The 19,536-nt window shown below is 44.3% G+C and overlaps 1 protein-coding gene across 10 annotated transcripts in view; it reads right to left on the reverse strand.

Moving 5' to 3' along the window:
- Nucleotides 1-8,231, reverse strand: part of ZNF618 (zinc finger protein 618) — a 199,239-nt gene extending 191,008 nt beyond the window's left edge. For all 10 annotated transcript variants that reach the window (XM_061163364.1, XM_061163362.1, XM_061163361.1 and 7 more), the window contains exon 1: nucleotides 8,127-8,231. In XM_061163364.1, the coding sequence (XP_061019347.1) occupies nucleotides 8,127-8,159 (33 nt within the window). In that variant the 5' untranslated portion in view covers nucleotides 8,160-8,231. The remainder of the gene's footprint in view (nucleotides 1-8,126) is intronic.
- Nucleotides 8,232-19,536: the final 11,305 nt, after the last annotated feature.

Here is a 19,536-nt window from a genome sequence, read left to right on the forward strand (position 1 = left end):
CAATCTGTTTGTTCTACCCTTGGAAATGTCCAGCTGGTGTTCTGCCACTGGCAGGACAGTTCGTCCACGTGGCCATGCAGAAGGGATCACCTGTTTCCAAGGCTTCACCTTCCTCCCACTGGGTGCTTCAGCCTTTCAGAGAAGGGACCACAGCAAGACACGGAAGGAAAGTGAGGCGAATTCAGAGTTCCAGATGCTTCCTCCGAAGGCAAAGTTCCAGTCTCACTTATAGGTGGAGACACCAAACCCAGAGATAAGTGAGGTTAAAATAAAAGGGCAGAATTGGAAGTCCCTAATTGTCACAGCTCACCCCACCAGGAACAGGACACTCTATATCCTCAATTCCAAGGTGCCTTAGACTGTCAGATACACCATCGATTTTATAATAGCTTTCTGAGACCAAAAAAAAAAAAAATGAGGGAGAAACAGTGCTGAAACAGAACACACACATCTACTGTAAAGCACATCCCAATTTCAGAAATAAGAAAATGTGGGAACTTGACCATGCAGGAAATATGGGAGTCTGTGCTCACTTACTGAGCTGGGCTATACAATGTTAACAATGACAGCGCTTTCTAAAACTTATAGGGAAAAACAATTAAGCAAATAAACAGAATATTCTCAGTTTTCCTCCATAAATTTTCCCTGAATCCTTGGCATGTGCAAATGGGAATCTGACCAAAGATGGGGCCTGGTTGAACATCAAATCACACATTAAGCTACTTCACGTTGAAGGGGCCTGTGTATCTACAAACAATTCTCTGACATCCAATTCTAGGGCCTACGGCCAATACCAGCTCCAGGAGCAAGGACAGGGAATTATCAAGTGCCCTCCACCTCAAGGCACCCCCGCCTTTTCCACCTCCTTGGACATGCTGGGCCCCATTCTTCATACCTGCAAATCTGGATGTCTCCATCTATTTTAAGGAAATGGTTCTTACATCATGAGAGAAAAAGGGTGGGAACTTTTTAAAATTCTCCACAATATGTGAAGTCAAAGGAGCATTAGTCCCATCCAGGGAGCCCTCTCTGATTTATTATTATTTATTTATTATTATTCCCAGGGAGCCATGGGCTTTGGAGCCAGTTCTAAGAAATCTATTTACAGCTCCCTAACAAAATACGGACGTTGACCAAATGGCCAAACCCAAACTGGTCACCTACTCTTCATTAGATCCAAATCCAAATGATCTGAGCTTTTTCCAAAAAATAAGATTAAGTCATCAAACATTTATTGAGCTGCTGCTCAGTGCCAGACCCTAAAATGAATAACCCATGATCTCTGCCCTCAAGGAACTCGCAAGCTGGCTGCTGAGTCAGAAATGCGAACAACCAACTCCCATCTGTGAGCCCAGAGTATCTGGACAGTCCTGCAGGCTGCAGAGGTCCAGGGGGCTCCAGAGAAGAGAACATGCAGGTGGGTCTCAAGGGGGTCTGGTTTCTCATGGAACAGAGAAAAATGAGGGAGATGTCATGAGAGACAGAAGGCGTGGTGTGAACTGAATCTCAAAGGTAGGCAGTTTAGGGCTTCCCTAGTGGTCCAGTGGTTAAGAATTTGCCTTGCAATGCAAGGGACACCAGTTCGATCCCTGGCCCAGGAGGATCCCACATGCAATGGAGCAACTAAGCCCGTACGCCACAGCCCATGTACCTAGAGCCCGTGGCCCATAGCAAGAGAAGCCGCTGCAATGAGAAGCCCACGCACCACATTAGAGAGTAGCCCCACTCACCACAACTAGTGCAGCAATGGACTCAGCACAGCCAAAAAATAAAATAAATCATCAAAAAAAAAAAAAGGTAGACAGTTCACCCCGGATTAAGATTTATCCCTTTAAACTGTGCCACAGGCTTTGAAACAAACCCAGAAATATCTGGAGGAGCCAGAGCATCCTTGGAATGAAAGCACTGACAACACTTTGGACAGGAAAGACGTGTAAGGTCCAAGAGATGTCTCATCCTAGTCTGTTTTAAAATCAAACAACACACAAAAAATGCACATTTTCTGTCGTTACTTAACTCTACCTACTAAAGATAAGTCACCAAGTTTGCAGAACAACCAAAACTGCTGTCAACCTCCACAAATGGAGACCACTGGATCAAGAGATTACTAACAAGTATTGACCACCTTCTAAGGAGTGGCTGGATATAACACGTGAATTGCTTCATTTAATCATAAAACAACCTTTCAAGGTCAAGATTATTTAACCCCTTCTTCCAGATGCAGAAGTTGTGGTTCCAAAACCAAAGGAGACTTTTCCAAAGTAACACAAGGCTAACCACGCAATGAGGTTGGATTTCAAACTCTGGTCTGGCTGACCTCACATCCACCTTTCCATTTCACCAATTGGGTGGCTGTTAGAAATTTACTATGCTTTGTATTTAAGGCCTTCCCTGGGGGGAATTTCCTGGTGGTTCCATGTTCAGTTCAGAAATGAACTGCACTGACTGACCGTCTTTGCACCCAGATCTCCTCCCACCCCTCGGACCCCCAACCCTGGTCCTACGCACCTGCTGTCTTCTTCCATCTTCATCCTTTTTCCAAGCAATACTTTTTAAACCAACCTCCTAGGACAGACTCCTCCACTTCTTAACTTCAATGGCACACATGAGTTTCGAGCCATCATCTGTCACTTCCGGCTAAAGCGTTCTGGCCTAACCTTGGCAGAAGACTGCTTTAGGGCAGATACAAGGGAGGCGTGGACCATTTTGGCCAGAAGAGGCTATATGGATGAAATGCCTCAGCGCACAGAGTTCAGAAAGGAAGTCCCACCAACAAAACCAAGGGCTTTCAAAGATGTGTTATAACCTTCTGAGGCCACCCAGTAACGATGAAATGGAACACTGGTCTGGTTCTATGCTGTCCAATACAGAGCCACTAGCCACATGTGGTTACTAGCACATGAAATGTGGCTAGTCAGAAAAGACTCAGTACCCCTCCAAAAAAAGAATGTAAAATAGCACATTAATAATTTTTATATTAATACTGAAATGATAGCATTGTGGATATGCTGTTACATAAGCCATATTATTAAAATTAATTTCATCTACTTCTTGGTTTTTTTAAAGTGTGACTAGAAAATTTAAAATGACATATGTGGCTCGCATTTGTGGCTTGAATTTTATTTCGATTGGACAGCATCGGCCTGACACATTTAAAAGATGAGAAGACCAAGACAGCAATTCTTGAGTTTTTTAGGAAGTGCATACACATAAAAATACAGACATTCACTCAGAGTCTGAAGGTATTTAAATATAGCACAGACATGAACTTTCTTAACTCCAAAAAAAGTCCACTGGCAATGTGAAGTAAGTGAGGAATAAAAGTAACTGGGGCTGCTCTCCCTCCCATCAAGACTGGGATCCCACACTACTTAAAAAGTCTCCTTCCCAGCTAGAGAACCTGGCCAAGATGCCACTTCACTCTGGAAGGACACATTAATAGCACCTGCCCTTCCTGTCTCATCCAAGGCCAACAAACCGGGGTGCATGCCTGACTGCCACCTACACGGTCGAGATGTCTTCACAGCTGGCCCTTCAGCTAAGCTCGACCAGAGAATTAAAAAAAAAAAAATGTGACCCAGGACACCTATCCCAAAGGGTTCATGTGAAAGTCAACTGGGGTAATAAATAAGAAAATGAAGTACAAGCAGCAATATGAGGGATTCCTGGAGCACATCACTGTCGATCATCTAGACCAGCACCTGTCAAATTCTTTTAACCATAACTCACAGTAGGACTTACATTTACCGTGCACACGCATCAGTATATGTAAATAAAACTAAAGTTTCGTTAAGACAACACTTACCTTGAGTACATAGCTATGCCTCTGCTAGTGTGTGTTCCCCTGTATCCTACTCTGCTCTTTTTGTGTGTGTGCTGACTGTGATCCACTGAACTGATCTTACAACCCACTAATAGGTCATGAGTCACAACCTAACCTGGGTATGGTGAGTAGTGGTACACCCCCCACTCTGGGATGGACACTGCCACGTGACCACTGCCCCCCATGCTCCACAATATCGGAGTCCAGATGTGACCTCAGAATCCTTCTCAACACAGTGATCCAGGCAGCTATAGCCCATTGCATGGAGTCAGAATCAGAGAAGAAAACAACTTATTAGTATCACTGCTGTGTTCCAAAGCTCTCCTATGACAAACACAAAGACTGAGGGCTCAGAAGGGAAAAAAAGCAGTTTGTCCAAGATCATACACAAGACCTTGGGCAAACTAGGCCTCCTGTGTACCCACAAAGCCACTTCACCTTCCATCACCAGGGAGGAGACATCACTGACATGAAACATTACAAGAACACAAAAAAATTTCAAAATTTCACCATGACCATGAAAAGTCCCCTTATACATCCAATGAAACACGCAAGGAAGTTCTTATCACCCTTCCAAGGAGACGACATGAGCCTTCTGAGGTCAGAGAAAGCAGTATGCCAACAGCTGAGTCAAAGGTGGAGGGGGAGAATGGTATCTGACAATGCAGGAGTTTTTAAACTGTTTCTCAAACAAAACAAACCATTGGCTGTTTATTTCCTAGGACCAGGGAGAGGTCACACTCACCCTGACCAGCCATCTTTGTTGCTTTCCTTCTACAACAGCAAGAGCCCTTGTTCAAGTTCACCTCTGAACAGAGCTGAAAGTATAAGCAAACCCTTTTTCTTAGCTTGGTCTGAAGTCAAGCAATAAAGCAAGCCCTTGAAATTTCAAACCTTAGTAGAAAATTTAAAAAAAAAAAAAAAAAACCTCCTTAGGCAGAAAAGCAAAACATTAATAAGAGTCTCCTCTGTGAAACTGAGCATAAATGATCTTTCACCAAAATAACTCAGTCCATCATCAAATTACCACCCCTCAAGTCCAATTTGCCAGATTTTTCGCCCAAGACGACAAGAGTTTGGTGAACTGACATGGCCTAATAAAAATCAGCTGATATATATCCATTCCTGGTCACACTTCCATCCACCATAGGAGATGAGAAAGGCAAGGCCCAGGTCACTGTCTCAATCCTGAGAGACGCCAATAGAAACAAAAGAAAATTGACCCCGCCCCCAACAGTACCATCATGCACCTCTATTTCCTTTAAAACAAACATGATCAGAATAACCAATTTAAAAAGAAAAAAGAAAAAACAAGCCTCCAAAACAGAGATGATTTTCCATTTCTAGTCAGGGGTTCCCTTTAAACCATAGACAACACAACAAAATTTCAAGAGAATGGAATGAAGGAATTTGAGTTGTGTGTCAGGAGATCCAGGGCACACAAAGGAACATGCTGCAATATTTTTATTCCTTGCACCAGAAATAACCTGTTATCTACAACCCTGAGTCTTTCTCAGATGCCTGGTAGGGGTGCCCACCCACCCCTCCCCAGTGCAGGACACATTTCTCCTCCCATCACCTGCTAAACTGGCTCTCCTGTCTCGTGAGACCTCCTGAGCCCTTGGAAATTATAAATTCCTTGCCTGTCCTAGGCATCGGCCTAAATAATTCAACAGAAAAAAAAAATTAATTACGCTACTTTAAAAAAAAAAAAAAAAAGCTCATTCCAAATATGTCAGAATGTGGCCAGTCAGCCCTGAAGGATTTTGTTACTAAAAAAGTAAAAATCTCCCAAATGCAATGGTGGTGATGGGAAATGTCAAACCTCTGCACTGTCAAATATATTTCACAGAATTTGTATCCCCTTAGAAATCTGAATTTCCCCAAAACAGGGTTGGGAATTCATGGACCAGGGCCATCATTTCTTCCAAGACCAGCTGGTGGCTGGCAAAAGGGAACAGGATTTTCTGCCCTAGCCCTGTGTGACCCACCACCAGGTCCCATCCAAGAAACCACTCCACAAATGCTAACATTTCCCCCTCCTTTTGGATAGAAAAATTGGAACTTTCTTTTTTTGATGCAAAATCCCCAGCAAGTTCAGATAGTAATTTATCACAAATAACCCTTCAACTTTGGGTAGGTACCTTATCTTCCTTTGTTAAATTTCAATTCGGCCAATATTTGTCTTCCCAAAGGAAAAAAAAATTTTTTTTTGGCTTCACCTTGACTTTTTCGAAGGCCAAAAACTATCTAATAATATGTGCACATATGCTTTCATGATCCAAAGACAAGTATCTTTGGGTTTTGGCTTTTGTTTATATTTTGATTTTTTTCCCTAAAAAAAAAATTTTAAATTTGATGCTAGAATCAAGTTGAATTGGTGTTTTACCCCATTTTTCCAGCAAAGTAAGTATTCCACTACAGGAGATGGATAAAAATCCGAATTTTCATCTCTTCTCTGTCCTTCCCTTTTTTATCTTTCCTTCCTAAGTCAGTAAAATTTGTGCTTTTGAAAAAAAAATTAGACCCCCCCCCACTAAATGATCAAGCTTAATGGATTTTTTTTCCCCTTTGAAAGTAATCAGATTTGTGAAAAATACCAAATGTTAGTAAACTATCAACCCCACAGCACAATCAAAGAGGCCTGAAACCAAACTGGATATATATTTTTTAATAATAAAATTTTCAAATTGAAAGATTGAGCAAGCCACAGAAAGGAAAATTTTCTTCTTACCAAGGTTTCTTCAACCCTCGTCTTTACCAACTGATTCAGTTGCATGTCATAAAATATGAGCTTCTGTGAATCCACTGTTAGTTTTTTCATAATAATGTTAATTATGCATATCTTATTTTAATGGCGGTCTCTCCTACAAATCTGTGGACTACTCAATTTGTATAATGTAATGAATTTACATTTTTTTCCCACTGAATATTGCTCAGAAAAGGTGGCTGACATTTTCTGTATAAAACAACAGCAAAAAAAGAAATGCCTAGACCTTTCAGCAAACAAAATCAGAAAACAGTCTTAATTATTCCATCAAAGCAAAAAAAAAAAAAAAAAATAACACACAACCCAACAAATGCAGGGAAAAAATGGATTTCACTCTAACTTTTCCAGTTTCTGCTTTTCTTTAGAACCTTGGGATTTAAACGCAGTAAAATGTAAATGAAAAATTAAAAAAATAAAACCTACAATTTTTGGGTGTGTCCAAAGCCAACATTTTAGGCTCTATTTCTCTTTTAAACCCTTCCTTCTTGGAAATAGAAAAACTTTAAATATTGCCAAATGGCAAAATTAGTCTTTTATGCCCACTGAGCTAAACAAGTTCCAAATTACAATGAAGTACAATTTCTAATTGCTTCAATAAAGCCAATTCTCCCAGTTTCCCCTAAACTCAACAATTTCCCTCCTTTCCTCATTCCAAATAGTTTTTTTTCAAACTACAATGAGTCGGGCAGCCAAATCGACTTTGGTTTTAGAAGGCTTTTTGCCTTCTCCCCTTCAAAAACTGAATTCATTCAAATTCTAGCTTAATTTTCATTTACATATTATCTGGATTTGGCTTCAGAAATAAAAATTGTCTCTATGCTCCTGGAAAGATCAAAGTGAAAATTGTCACCCTCAAAAAGAAAAAAAAAGAATCTCTGTCCTCTCCGCTGCCTTATAGAGGAAACTTTTGAAAAAATAAGAAATAAAAAATATTTCTTTTCAATTTTAATTTCTTTTTTATTTACAAAATAGTATCCTCTAGGTGGCGTCGTTTTAATGGGAAAAAACTACCGTTTGAAGAAAAATTAGAAAAAAAATTGAGAAAAGGAAATATGGCCTAAAAAAAAAAAAAAAGATTGTTGCAAAGATAGGAAGCCAGGGGGGAAAGACCTCCCGAGGGGTCATCGGGGACCCCGAGCGCACAGAGGGTCAGGGGGAAATTGTAAATTTAGAGGGGAGGGGGGAGATCTGGAAGGGGTTGCATTTTTGCAAAATGTGAATTGTCCAAACTGAAATGGCTGCTCTGTTCTCTCGCCGCTTTGTTTTCTGGGCTCCGGTCCGAGCCCGGGGCTGGAGGGGGCGCCGGGTGGGGGCCCGAAAAGACCCCCGCGTCACCCCCACCCTCCGCACACCCCGCTGCGCCCGGGGGGGGCTCACCAGACCCCGACTCTCCCGTTTGCGCCCACAAAAAAGCCCGCAAACGTGCCCAGGCACTTTGCATTTTGCAAATCTTGCAATGAAGTGGCGCAGCGCCCCGGGCCCCGGCCCCCCGGGGTCCCCCGCGCGGTGCATGCCCCCGGCCCCCCGCCGTACCTGCGGAGCCGCCGCGCCGCCCGGCTGGTTCATGGGTCCGTGCGGGAGGAGGCGGCCCCGGCGCGTCCTGCTCCTCCCGGGCCGGGCTGCTGGTGCGCGCACAATGCCGCCGCCGCCGCCGCCGCCGCCGCCGCCGCCGCCGCCGCCGCCGCCGCCGCCGCCGCCCGCCCCGCTCAGGCCGGGGGGGCGGGGGCGCTGGGGGCGCGCGGGGGGGGCGCCCGGCCCTCGCCCCCACCCCCGGCCCGCACCGGCCGCCGCCGCCGCCGCCGCCGCCGCCGAGCCGCCCCTCTCGGGGCTGCGGCCGCCCCCCGCCGCCCTGCCCGCCCCCGGGCCGGCCTCGCCGCGCGGCCCGCGAGCTCCGGGCCTCGGCCTCGGCCTCCGCGCCACCGGCCTCCGCGCCGCACACAAAGCCGGCCGGCCCCCGGGCGCGCGGCTCCCGCCCGCCCGCCTGCCCCCGGGCCGAGGCGCACCCGCCCCCCAAACTTTCCCGCGCCGCGCCCCGCGCCCCCCGCGCCCGCCCCTCAGAGCCTTCCTGCCCTGCCCCCGCTCCCCAGCCCCTCCGAGAGGTCATTTTCACGTTGGAAAAAAAGTTTGGGGCGCCTTCTCTGGGCGGAACACAAGGGGTTAATGGGAACTCTTTGGCTCCCCCCACCCACCCCCCCAAAAAAATCAGATTGATTTTTTAAATAAAGTTTGAAGAGCTGGCCTTATGGAAGAATCGGAAGACTCAATGGGGATATTATCATTGCCCCTGCCACCCTTCCAAAAAAATCTAATGTAACTGAAGAATAAAAGTTTGAAGAACTAGCCCTATGTCAGACAAGAGGGGTTAAGGGGACTCTTTCTAGCCCCCCCCAGTCAGATTGATTTTAAAAATAAATATCTGAGCTGCTTTTATGTGAAATGCAAGATAAAGGGAATGTTTCTCTCTATCCCTGTCAATTTTTTTAAGAATATAGTTATTTTAAAAATTAAAGTTTGAAGAACTGGTCCCATGTTGGAAAAGAAGGGTGAAAGATTAGACACCCCCACCCCCCATCCACACACCCAACCAAATTGATTTTAAAAAGAAAAATTTGTGAAACTCTGGGTGAAGTAAATGGTGAACAAGAATATTTCTATTCAACACCCTAAAAAATCAGATTATTTTTAAATTTGAGGAACGGGCATTGTTGTAACTTGGTAAGGTTTAAAGGGGATTCCCCCCTTCCTCCTCACCCTCCAAAAATACCAGATTTTTTAAAAAAAATTTATGTGTGAAGGACTTGCCCCATATAGAAACAGAAGGGATTAATGGATCCATCCTGCATCTCCCACAATTGATTGTTTTTTAGAATAAAAATTTGTAAAACTCGAGTCTATGAGATGAGAGAAGTCTTTATTTACCCCTCCCTAGTAGAAAAATAGGATACTTTTTTAATTGGTGTCACTTGTCCATATTAATTTTTTTTATTTATTTATGGATTTAGTTATTGGTTGTGCCAGGTCTTCATCGCTGCACAGGCTATTCTCTAGTTGTGGCAATTGAGGGCTAATCTCTAGTTGTGGTGCACCGGCTTCCCACTTCAGTGACTTCTCTTATTTCCGAGCATGGGCTCTAGGGCTCAGGGGCTTCAGGAGTTGCAGCCCATGAGCTCAGTGGTTGCAGCTCCCAGGCTCTAGAGCACAGGTCCAATAATTATGGCACATGTAGTTGGCTGCTCCCTGGCATGTAGGATCTTCCAGGATCAGGGATTGAACCTGTGTCTCCTGCCTTGGCAGGCGCATTCTTTACCACTGAGCCACCTGGGAACTGAGCCACCTGGGAAGCTGCCAGAATACTTTTTAAAAATACAACCATGGGAAATTAAGGGCAAAGAGGTGTCATTTCTCTACACCCACCTTAAAAAATCAAATAGGGTTTTTTTTGTTTGTTTGTTTGTTTTAATGTTTAAGGAGTTGGGTTAATATGAGACAGGAAGAGTTACAGAAATTTTTTTCCCTGCACCCTCTAGCAAAGTTATTTTTTAAATATCCAGAAACTATAAGATTGTATTGAAGACGCTGTCTCTCCCTAAAGGATGAAAGTGAGAATTTAGCAGAGAATTGAGGCACACTCTCCTCCAGACTAAACACACACACGAGATTAAGAGGAATCTTCAAACCATTTCCCTACCACCCAAAAAGCTGGAGAATCGTTGAAAATAAAAAGTGGTCATTTCTCTTCCTGCCAGCCTGGCAGGTGTGTCCCTGGCCAGGGTTTGGCAGCCTCTGCCAAGGCTGGTGTAGGGCAGGCGCCAAGGGGAGCAGGGCAGCCTGTGGAGTTTGGCAGTGTTGGGTTCTCAGGGACCCGGGACATACGTACAGGCCAGGCAGCCCCCTGTCCATCTGCCCCTCAGCCATCAGATGACTGAGGCCCCGTTACCCAGAGAAATGGTCCAGGTTTGGTGTCTCTCTGGCTCCATCCCTGTGTGAAAGTTTCAAGGCACCTGTCTCAAGACCAGACCCCCTACTCTACCTAGCAGAGTCACACCTGACTTAAGGCCCTGGAGTAGAAAGAAACTGGATCCAAAATAATATTAGATCTCAGTCAGCACGTCTGAGAGCTATCGGGTACCAAGGGGGGAAAGGAATCTTGCCCTGGGAGTCAGGAAAACGTGATGCAATGAATATTCATTGAGCACTTACTATGTGCCAGGCATGTTGTGTCCAGCAGGGCAGCCTCACCTTCGAGAAGAGGACTGGTTGTAGCAACCCTTCTCAAGCCTGAGTGATCCTCAACATCACGGTAAGAGCCCATTCCAACACTTATCGCGGAGCCCCATCCAGACTGGTCAGGGGTAGGGAGCAAGAATTTGCATTTCTAACAAGTTCTCAGGTGATGCTAATGCTGCTGGTCGGAGGACCACATTTTAAAAGCCTTTGCCAGGACTTCCCTAGTGGTCCAGTGGCCAAGACTCCCAAAGCAGGGGACCTGGGTTCTAGCTTGCTCAGGAAACTAGATCCCACATGCCACAACTGAGTTTGCATGCCTCAACTGAAGATTTCCCATGCCGCAACAAAGATCAAAGATATTGCATGCAGCAGCTAAGACCCAGCACAGCCAAATAAATAAATAAAAATATTTTAAAAATAAAAGCCATTGTCATAGTGTTAACAGCAAAATTGCACAGGCAAAAGAGAAAGAGTAAGGACCCACCCCAGCTCCAACAGGGTCGACAAAGACTCCTAGAGGAATAGCGTCCTGCAGGAAGGCGGGATAGAGGCATCCTTCCCCTCTAGGTCTGCATTGGATGGCAGTCTCTAGATCAGGGATTTTTCAGTAGTGTCCTTAGTAGGTTTGTGGATCCACGAAGTAAGAAATTTTACGTCTTAAGCAAATTTATCTCTACATGTGCATTCTGGGGAAGAAAATCTCTGACTTTCACCGATTTCTCTAAAGGGTCAGTGACCCCAACCTAGACTGATTTTCAGCCTGTTTCCAGGCACCTCTGGCCTGGAAAATCCTTGCGGGTCCTTCTCAGCCTCTTTCTGGAATCACTGCCAGCCTTTTCTGCTTCCTTACCACCCACGGCCACAAGAAGCAGGCCTTCTCTTCCATGAGGACATCTGGACAGAGTGCGCATAGAGTGCATTTATTTATTTATTTATTTATTTATTTATTTATTTTGCATAGAGTGCATTTAGCACCTGGGATAGGTGAGGCAAGTTCACCACAGGCGTCCTGACCTGGAGAGTCATCTGTCCCTTCTTTAGTCTATCTCTCCTGGGTCATGAAGGGTATAGATAGGTTAAGGGGACGAAGACTGGGCTTGGTATCTTCCTGACAAAATCCAGGTACTAAATGAACTCGCACATATCCCAAAACCATAGTGGAAATGACACAGTCACCCACAGCTGTGATTTATCCCTGTTCAGGAGGTTAACTAAGAGTATACTCACCACAAGCAGCAGTGGAGTTCGGGAGCGGGTGGAGGGAGGGACAGGGAGTATTTAGTGAGCAGGGTGAGACCTGCTCAATGATGGAAGAGGCATCACAATATCACAGGGGCGGGATGCCATCTGTCAGAGCTGCTGAGAACAGATGCATTAGGTGGAAGGGTAACCCAGTAGGGACCTCCAAGGGCTTACCCATCCTCTAAGGGTTCATGATTCAACTCAACATACCTGTGTTTATCAAATTCTAGAGACCTCTGCCCCCTTCTATCCCCAAAACCAGCACTGCTTTATTTACTAAGAGCCCAAATGGCAACCCACTCCAGTACTCTTGCCTGGAAAATCCCACGGATGGAGGAGCCTGGTAGGCTACAGTCCATGGGGTCACAAAGAGTTGGACACGACTGAGCGACTTCACTTCACTTCACTTCAAACAGTGGGGTCAGCGTCTAGGTCCCTACCCCGGCTCTGGCCCTTGAATGCTACCTGATCTTCAGCAGACAACTCAGTCTCCCCTTGTTTCAATTTCCCCGCCCTTCAAATGGTGCTGATAGGTGGGGTGATTTGGGGATAAAATGAGATAATACATATAAAACTTCTGAAAAAGTGCCTAGTACATGAGACTTCCTGGTGGTCCAGAAGCTAAAAGTCTGCACTCCCAATGCAAGGGGCCCAGTTTCCATCCTTAGGTGGGGAATTAAATCCCATATCCTGAAACTAAAGATCCCTTGTACCACAACTAAGACCCGGAACAGCCAAATAAAATGAATAAATAAAGAGAAAATGCCTAGAATAAAGAAAGCACTCCATACACATCAGCTATGGGAATCAGAGGCACGTGCTTCCATCCTCTGCATGGACTAGCTGTGTGACGCTGGGCTCCTGGCTTAATTTCTGTGCCTTAGTTCAGTTCAGTTGCTCAGTTGTGTCAGACTCTTTGTGACCCCATGGACTGCAGGCTTCCCTGTTCATCACCAACTCCCAGAGCTTGCTCAAACTCATGTCCATCGAGTCGGTGATGCCATCCAACCATTTCATCCTCTGTCGTCCCCGTCTCCTCCTGCCTTCAATCTTTCCCAGCATCAGGGTCTTTTCCAATGAGTCAATTCTCGGAATCAGGTGGCCAAAGTATTGGAGCTTCAGTTTCTTAGTTTCTGTCTCTGCAAAATGGAGACACTAAAGTCTTATCAACACTCTTTTAGTTATAATCAGTAGGAACAAAATCTTGCTTTTTTTTTTTTAAGTGTTATTTTATTAAACAAAATCATGGTACCCAAGGGCAGAAATGAAATGAAGCCTCCAGAGGTTTGGAGCCAGGAACTAGAAAACCATCAGGAACAGGCTTGCTCTCTCCATGACTCTGTGCCACCGTCTCTGGACGTCTCAGCTCCAATCCATTCTCTCTATCTCTCTGCCCCCATGCCTCTCCGCCTTCCCTTTCTCCAGGTGGGTGTTCTCTGCTTCTCTGGGCACATAGTCACAATGGCCTCAGTGCCAACAGGTGCTGACTGGTGTCTCTGTGTTCCAGTCTGAATTCTCAGGATAGAGAATGTGGTTGGCATAGCTTGACCCAGATGTCACCAGGAGCCAATCATTGAAGAACAAGGCATCTGACACCACACCGTGTGCAGAGACCTCGGAAACCCAACCCTGAGGAAAGGGGGTGTGGTAGGTTGGGCAGCCCCCTCAGATGTTGAACGTCATTGAGGACGGTGAGAATTGGCTGAGATTAGGGGTTTAAACAGAGAAGGCAATGGCAACCCACTCCAGTACTCTTGCCTGGAAGATCCCATGGACGGAGGAGCCTGGTGGGCTGCAGTTCATGGGGTCGCGAAGAGTCGGACACGACTGAGCGACTTCACTTTCACTTTTCATTTTCAAGCACTGGAGAAGGAAATGGCAACCCACTCCAGTGTTCTTGCCTGGAGAATCCCAGGGATGGGGGGGCCTGGTGGGCTGCCGTCTATGGGGTTGCACAGAGTCGGACACGACTGATGAGACTTAGCAGCAGCAGCAGGGGTTTAAAGGACTTAGTTCAGGACCTGGCATGAGAAGATACATTTCCTCCTGGTGGAATCGGGAGATTTCAAAGTAATCAGGGACTGAGGGTGGTGAGATTTTGACATTTTGTCAGGAGGTGCAAGGTAGATGAGGCTTGTGTCACAGGCAGGTGAGGTGAATCGGGAAACAGGAATTGCTCCAAAAATAGCCTTTGAATCTGAAATAGAACTTGGGTCTTGGCTAAAATCTTGTGGGTAGATCCTGGTGAAGAAAATGCCTTTAGAGTGAAACAGTAGGTTCTCAGCGGTGTGGAACAGAAAGTAAGGACTTCACAAAATGATGTCTTCTTCCTCAAGCTGAGTTTCTTTTCTAAGCCCAAACAATCCTCAGTGAAACCCCTGCCAGGGAGACTTGGGCTGCCTGAATCTGCATGACAAGAGAGAACCACACAATCCGGTCTTATACACTCTCTTAGCAATCTACCAAACAAGATGGCAGCATTTTCTTATTTGACCCACTACTTCTCTGAGATCGGTGGAGAAGGTACAGTCACCCGTATTTTAAAGATGAGGAATGTGAGGCTCAAGTACCTGGCCGAACCAGCCAATGGCAGCCCCATCTGACTCTCAGGCAGGGCTCTGCTCTGGCTGCCCCCATGAAAGTTTCTGGAGATTGGAATCATTCAGGAATTCCCTGGCAGTCCAGTGGTTAGGACAAAGCGCTTTCACTGCTGAGACCCAGGTTCAGTCTCTAGTCAGGGAAATAAGATCCCACAAGCCTCAAGGTGTGGCCAAACAAAACAAAAACAAAACCAACAGATTCACTAAATTGTCCTGCTCTGACTGAAGAATTTTCTTCTTTTCCTTCCTTCCCCGCCTCTTCATCCCCCTCCCTACAAAGGAAGAAGTTGAGAAGATGTGGCATCAAGTTATTTCTTTAAAAGAGGTCCTTCCTAGTCACGATGAAGTCTCCAGAGACACAGGTACTTGAGGTCTAGCAGTCCCCCTGGGAGGCCAGAAAGAACAAAGGTCCAAGACATACCACTGGCAAATCAAGAGAGAAGAGATCAAGCTGACAGCCCAGAGCAAAAATCAGAATTAAAGCCATATCTGAGTAGCCCATCCACGGATTCAACATAGCGCATTAAAATATACCGTGTGTTTCAAAAACTTATTCCTTGTGCCTGCCATCTTATGAAGCCTAGAGAAGGTCTAGCATGCTGGTGAAGATCTCATCCAATCTCGGCAATTAGATCTGCATAGGAATCCCTGCTCTGTACTCACCAAATTGTGACCTTAACCAAGCCCCAGTTTCCTCATCTGCAAAAAGGGCAAAATAAGGTACCTAACATACAGGGTGATTTAAAGCATTAATTCAAGTTACACACTCAACAAGGTAGCTATTATTCTTAGTCCCAGCTCGTTTCCACTTTAACACATATTGGAAATTCTGGCCTCTGGGAGGAGGTGGGATGGAATCGCCACATTTGAGCAGCATTAGCCCTGGTGGCTCAGATGGTAAAGAATCTGCCGGCATTGAAGGAGACTCAGGTTCAGTCTCTGGTTGGGAAGATTCCCTGAAGTAAGGAAATGGCAGCCCACTCCAGTATTCCTGCCTGGAGAATTCCATGGACCAAGGAACCTGGCAGGCTATAGTCCATGGGGTCTCAAAGAGTTGGACACAACTGACCAGCTAATACTTTCTACTTTCTTCTTTTTATCCAGTCAAGAAGGGAACAAAATCAGCTTTTGAGCCAGCTGCCCCATGTCCAGCAGGTATGCCCCCGAATCTGACAGCAATCCTGACCTTAGTTCTGCTGGATCTCAGAAGGGAAAGACCCAGGACAGGGGAAGGAGGGAGAGGAACAAAGATGGAAGGAGCTGGCCCATCCTGTTTTCCCTTATGCCACCAGGACATCCCCAAAGGAGGCTTTAATCTGTCCTTTCTGCCATCAGGTACATTTGCAAATGGGATTAAGTGACAGTGTGGACAGAGGAGCCTGGCAGGCTACAGTCCATAGAGTCACAAAGAGTTGGACACGGCGGAAACGACTTGTCACGCACGCACATGGCATGGTGTGGCACCTAGACTCTGGACTAGATCATGCTGGGCTCAAATCCCAACTCAGCTGTCTCTGAGCCTCAGTTTCCTTAACTGTTAAATGGGAATAATAACATACATATTCATATTTTGCATGAAGTTTCGGAAAAAATGACAAGTGCCAGCACACATTAGGTATCCTAGATGTTAGCAATGATCATAACTAATCGTGGCGTGAACTCAACGACTTGTATTTGCCAAAGTTGTCCAGTGGGTGGAGCATGTCTGAAATGACCATTCAGCCATGGCACTGTGCAGTTATGCTCCTGAGTTATCTCCAGGAACAGATGAGGAGAGTGAGGCACAGACAATAAAATGGAATCTATCTTTCACCGGTAAATGGACAAATGGACTTGATGTACTCTTCCTATGTGAGGCAGCAAGAACCAACGGCACTCACATAGAGTTCCTGCCAAAAACGCGTAACCCAAATCTAATCATGAGCAAATGTCACGTGAAGCCAGATAGAGCAGGGATTCTACCAAACAACTGGCCTCTCCCTCAAAAATATCATTGTTATGAAAGATGAAGAAAGGCTGAGGAACTGTTTCAAATTAAAGGAGACTAAAGTCATATGACCACTAAAGGCAAAGAGTGATCTGGAATTGGACCCTAGATCATAGTTTTTTAAAAATTGCTATAAAGGACATTATGGGGGCAATTGGTGAAATATGGATATGGTAAGATTATTAGATAGAGTATTTGTTCATGTTAAATTTTTGACTTGATAGATGTTCTCTGGGTTGTATAAGATGATTTCTTGCCCTTAGAAAGTACAAACTTGTGACTCAAAGGGACATGGTGTCTGCAACTCTCAAATGGTTAAAGAGAACAAATTATTTATATATGTATACACCTATCTACCCTAACCCTATATGTGTGCATAAAGAAAATGGCAACCCACTCCAATATTCTGTTTTTTTTTCCCAATATTCTTGCCTGGAAAATTCCATGGATTGAGGAACCCGGTAGGCTATAATCCACAGGGTCGCAAAGAGTCGGACACGACAGCAATTTCGCTTTCGCTTTCACACCTATCTACCATAACCCTGTATGTGTGCATATATCACATATAATTTAAGATAACATACTAATATGTGACTGCATTTAACAATTACAAATCTTGGTAAAGGATATGCAAGAGTTATTTGCACTATTCTTTCAACTCTTCAATATAATTTTGAAATTATTTCAAAATAAGAATTTAAGAAAAGTAATGCATCTGAAATGTTCAAAAGCATTAGAAGCCTACAGTGACATTTTTTTCTTCAGAACTGTCTCATTTCAATGTATGTCTGACAACAAAATTTGATTCACTGATCAGTGGTTTGACCCCATCAAAAATTGCTAATTTTTTTTCCCTAATAACATAGTTTTCTTCTGTGACTCTTATTCCTACTAGGTTCGATTTTCCCAGGCCAATTTTGTGATCTAAATTTTGTCGAGAAGATTTAGGGTCTTCTTCCATTTTTAGTCAATAATAATTTTCAATATGTGCAATATTAGTCTTTGTCAGTTTCATTTTCTGTTGCTTATTTCTACCAAGTAAAAAATTTTTTTTGATTTTCAGTGTTACCAATAAGATTTAATTCTTTAATTTTTTTCCCCTGATATTAATCCATGTATAGTTTAGAAGGATTTTCATCTTGGCTGTACTTCTGAATTACCTATGAGGCTTGTGAAAAAGATAGGTTTCCCACTGCCAGTGCCTCCAAGATTCTGAATTAATAGGTCAGGAGGGACCCGTATCTGTATTTTTAACCAGCCCTTCAAGTTCTGTAGCAGTTATTGGCCATTGCTTGATGTGGAGTCCAACTTGCCTTGTGTTATTGGTAAGAAATATTGTAAACTCTCTGGGCTTTGTTATCCTTATGATTTTAATGTTTCAGTTCCCCAATTTGACTATGAGATTTGTGAGGAGAGGACCAAGTTCATGGTTTCTATATGACCAGCATACCCATTTGTCAGGTTAGGGAGCAAAAATGTAAGCTGGTTGGCTGTTGGCTCAATCAACACCTTGAATATCAGTGTCAAAGGAAGGAATGACTTTTTCTTATTGTGGTAAAATGTACAAACCTATAATTTATTATTTGAACCACTTTTAAGTGCACAGTTTAGTGACATGAAGTGCATTCACATTGCTGTGAATCGTTACTACTCATCACAAGGATTTTTCATCATCCCAGGCTGAAACTACGTACCCATTAAGCAATAACTCTCTGTTACCTCCTCCCAGCCCTGGTAACCACTATTCTACTCTCTGTTGCTGTGCATTTGACTATTCTAGGGACCACATATAAGTAGGACTCATGCAATATTTGTCCTTTTTTGTCCTTCTGATTTCACTTAGCATAATGTCTTCAGCCCTGCAGAAGGGAATGGCTTCTGTATTCCTGTGTTGGAATGGAAAACATTCCAGTATTCTTACCTGGTTCATTTATGACATAGGATGTATCAGATGATTTATCATAAATTCACATGCTAGCAAAGTATTGCTCAAAATCCTTCAAGCTAGCTTTCAACAGTATGTGAACTGAGAAATTCCAGATTTACAAGCTGGATTTAGAAAAGGCAGAGGAACCAGAGATCAGATTGCCAATATCCATTGGATCATAGAAAAAGCAAGGGAATTCTAGAAAAAAACATCCACTTCTTCTTTATTGACTATGTTAAAGCCTTTGGCAGTGTAGATCACAACAAACCATGGAAAATTCGTAAAGAGATGAGAATACCAGACCACCTGACCTGCCTCCTGCGAAACCTGTGTACAGGTCAAGAAGTAACAGAAATGAACATGGAACAATGAAGTAGCTCAAAATTGGGAAAGGGATACAACAAGGCTGTATATTGTCACTCTTCTGATGTAACTTCATCATGTAGAGTTCATCATGCAAAATGTCAGGCTGGATGAAGCACAATCTGAAATCAAGATTTCAGGGAGAAATATCAACAACCTTATATATGCAGATGATACCATCCTTATGCAGATGAAGTTGAAAGAGAAGAGTGAAAAAGTTGGCTTAAAACTCAACATTCAAAAAATGAAGGTCATGGGATCTGCTCCCATCACTTCATGGCAAATAGATGGGAAAACAATGGAAACAGTGACAGACTTTATTTTGGGGGGCTCTAAAATCATTGTGGATAGTGACTGCAGCCACGAAATTAAAAGATGCTTGCTCCTTGGAAGAAAAGCAATGACAAACCTAGACAGCATATTAAAAAGCAGAGACATTACTTTGCCAACAAAAAGGTCTGTATAGTCAAAGCTATGGTTTTCCAGTAGTCATGTGTGGATGTGAGAGTTTGACCGTAAAGAAAGCTGAGCACTGAAGAATTGATGCTTTTGAATTGTGGTGTTCGAGAAGACTCTTGAGAGTCCCTTGGACTGCAG

The sequence above is a fragment of the Dama dama genome, chromosome 16, assembly GCF_033118175.1.
Source record: "Dama dama isolate Ldn47 chromosome 16, ASM3311817v1, whole genome shotgun sequence".
NCBI classification, from domain to species: Eukaryota; Metazoa; Chordata; class Mammalia; order Artiodactyla; family Cervidae; genus Dama; species Dama dama.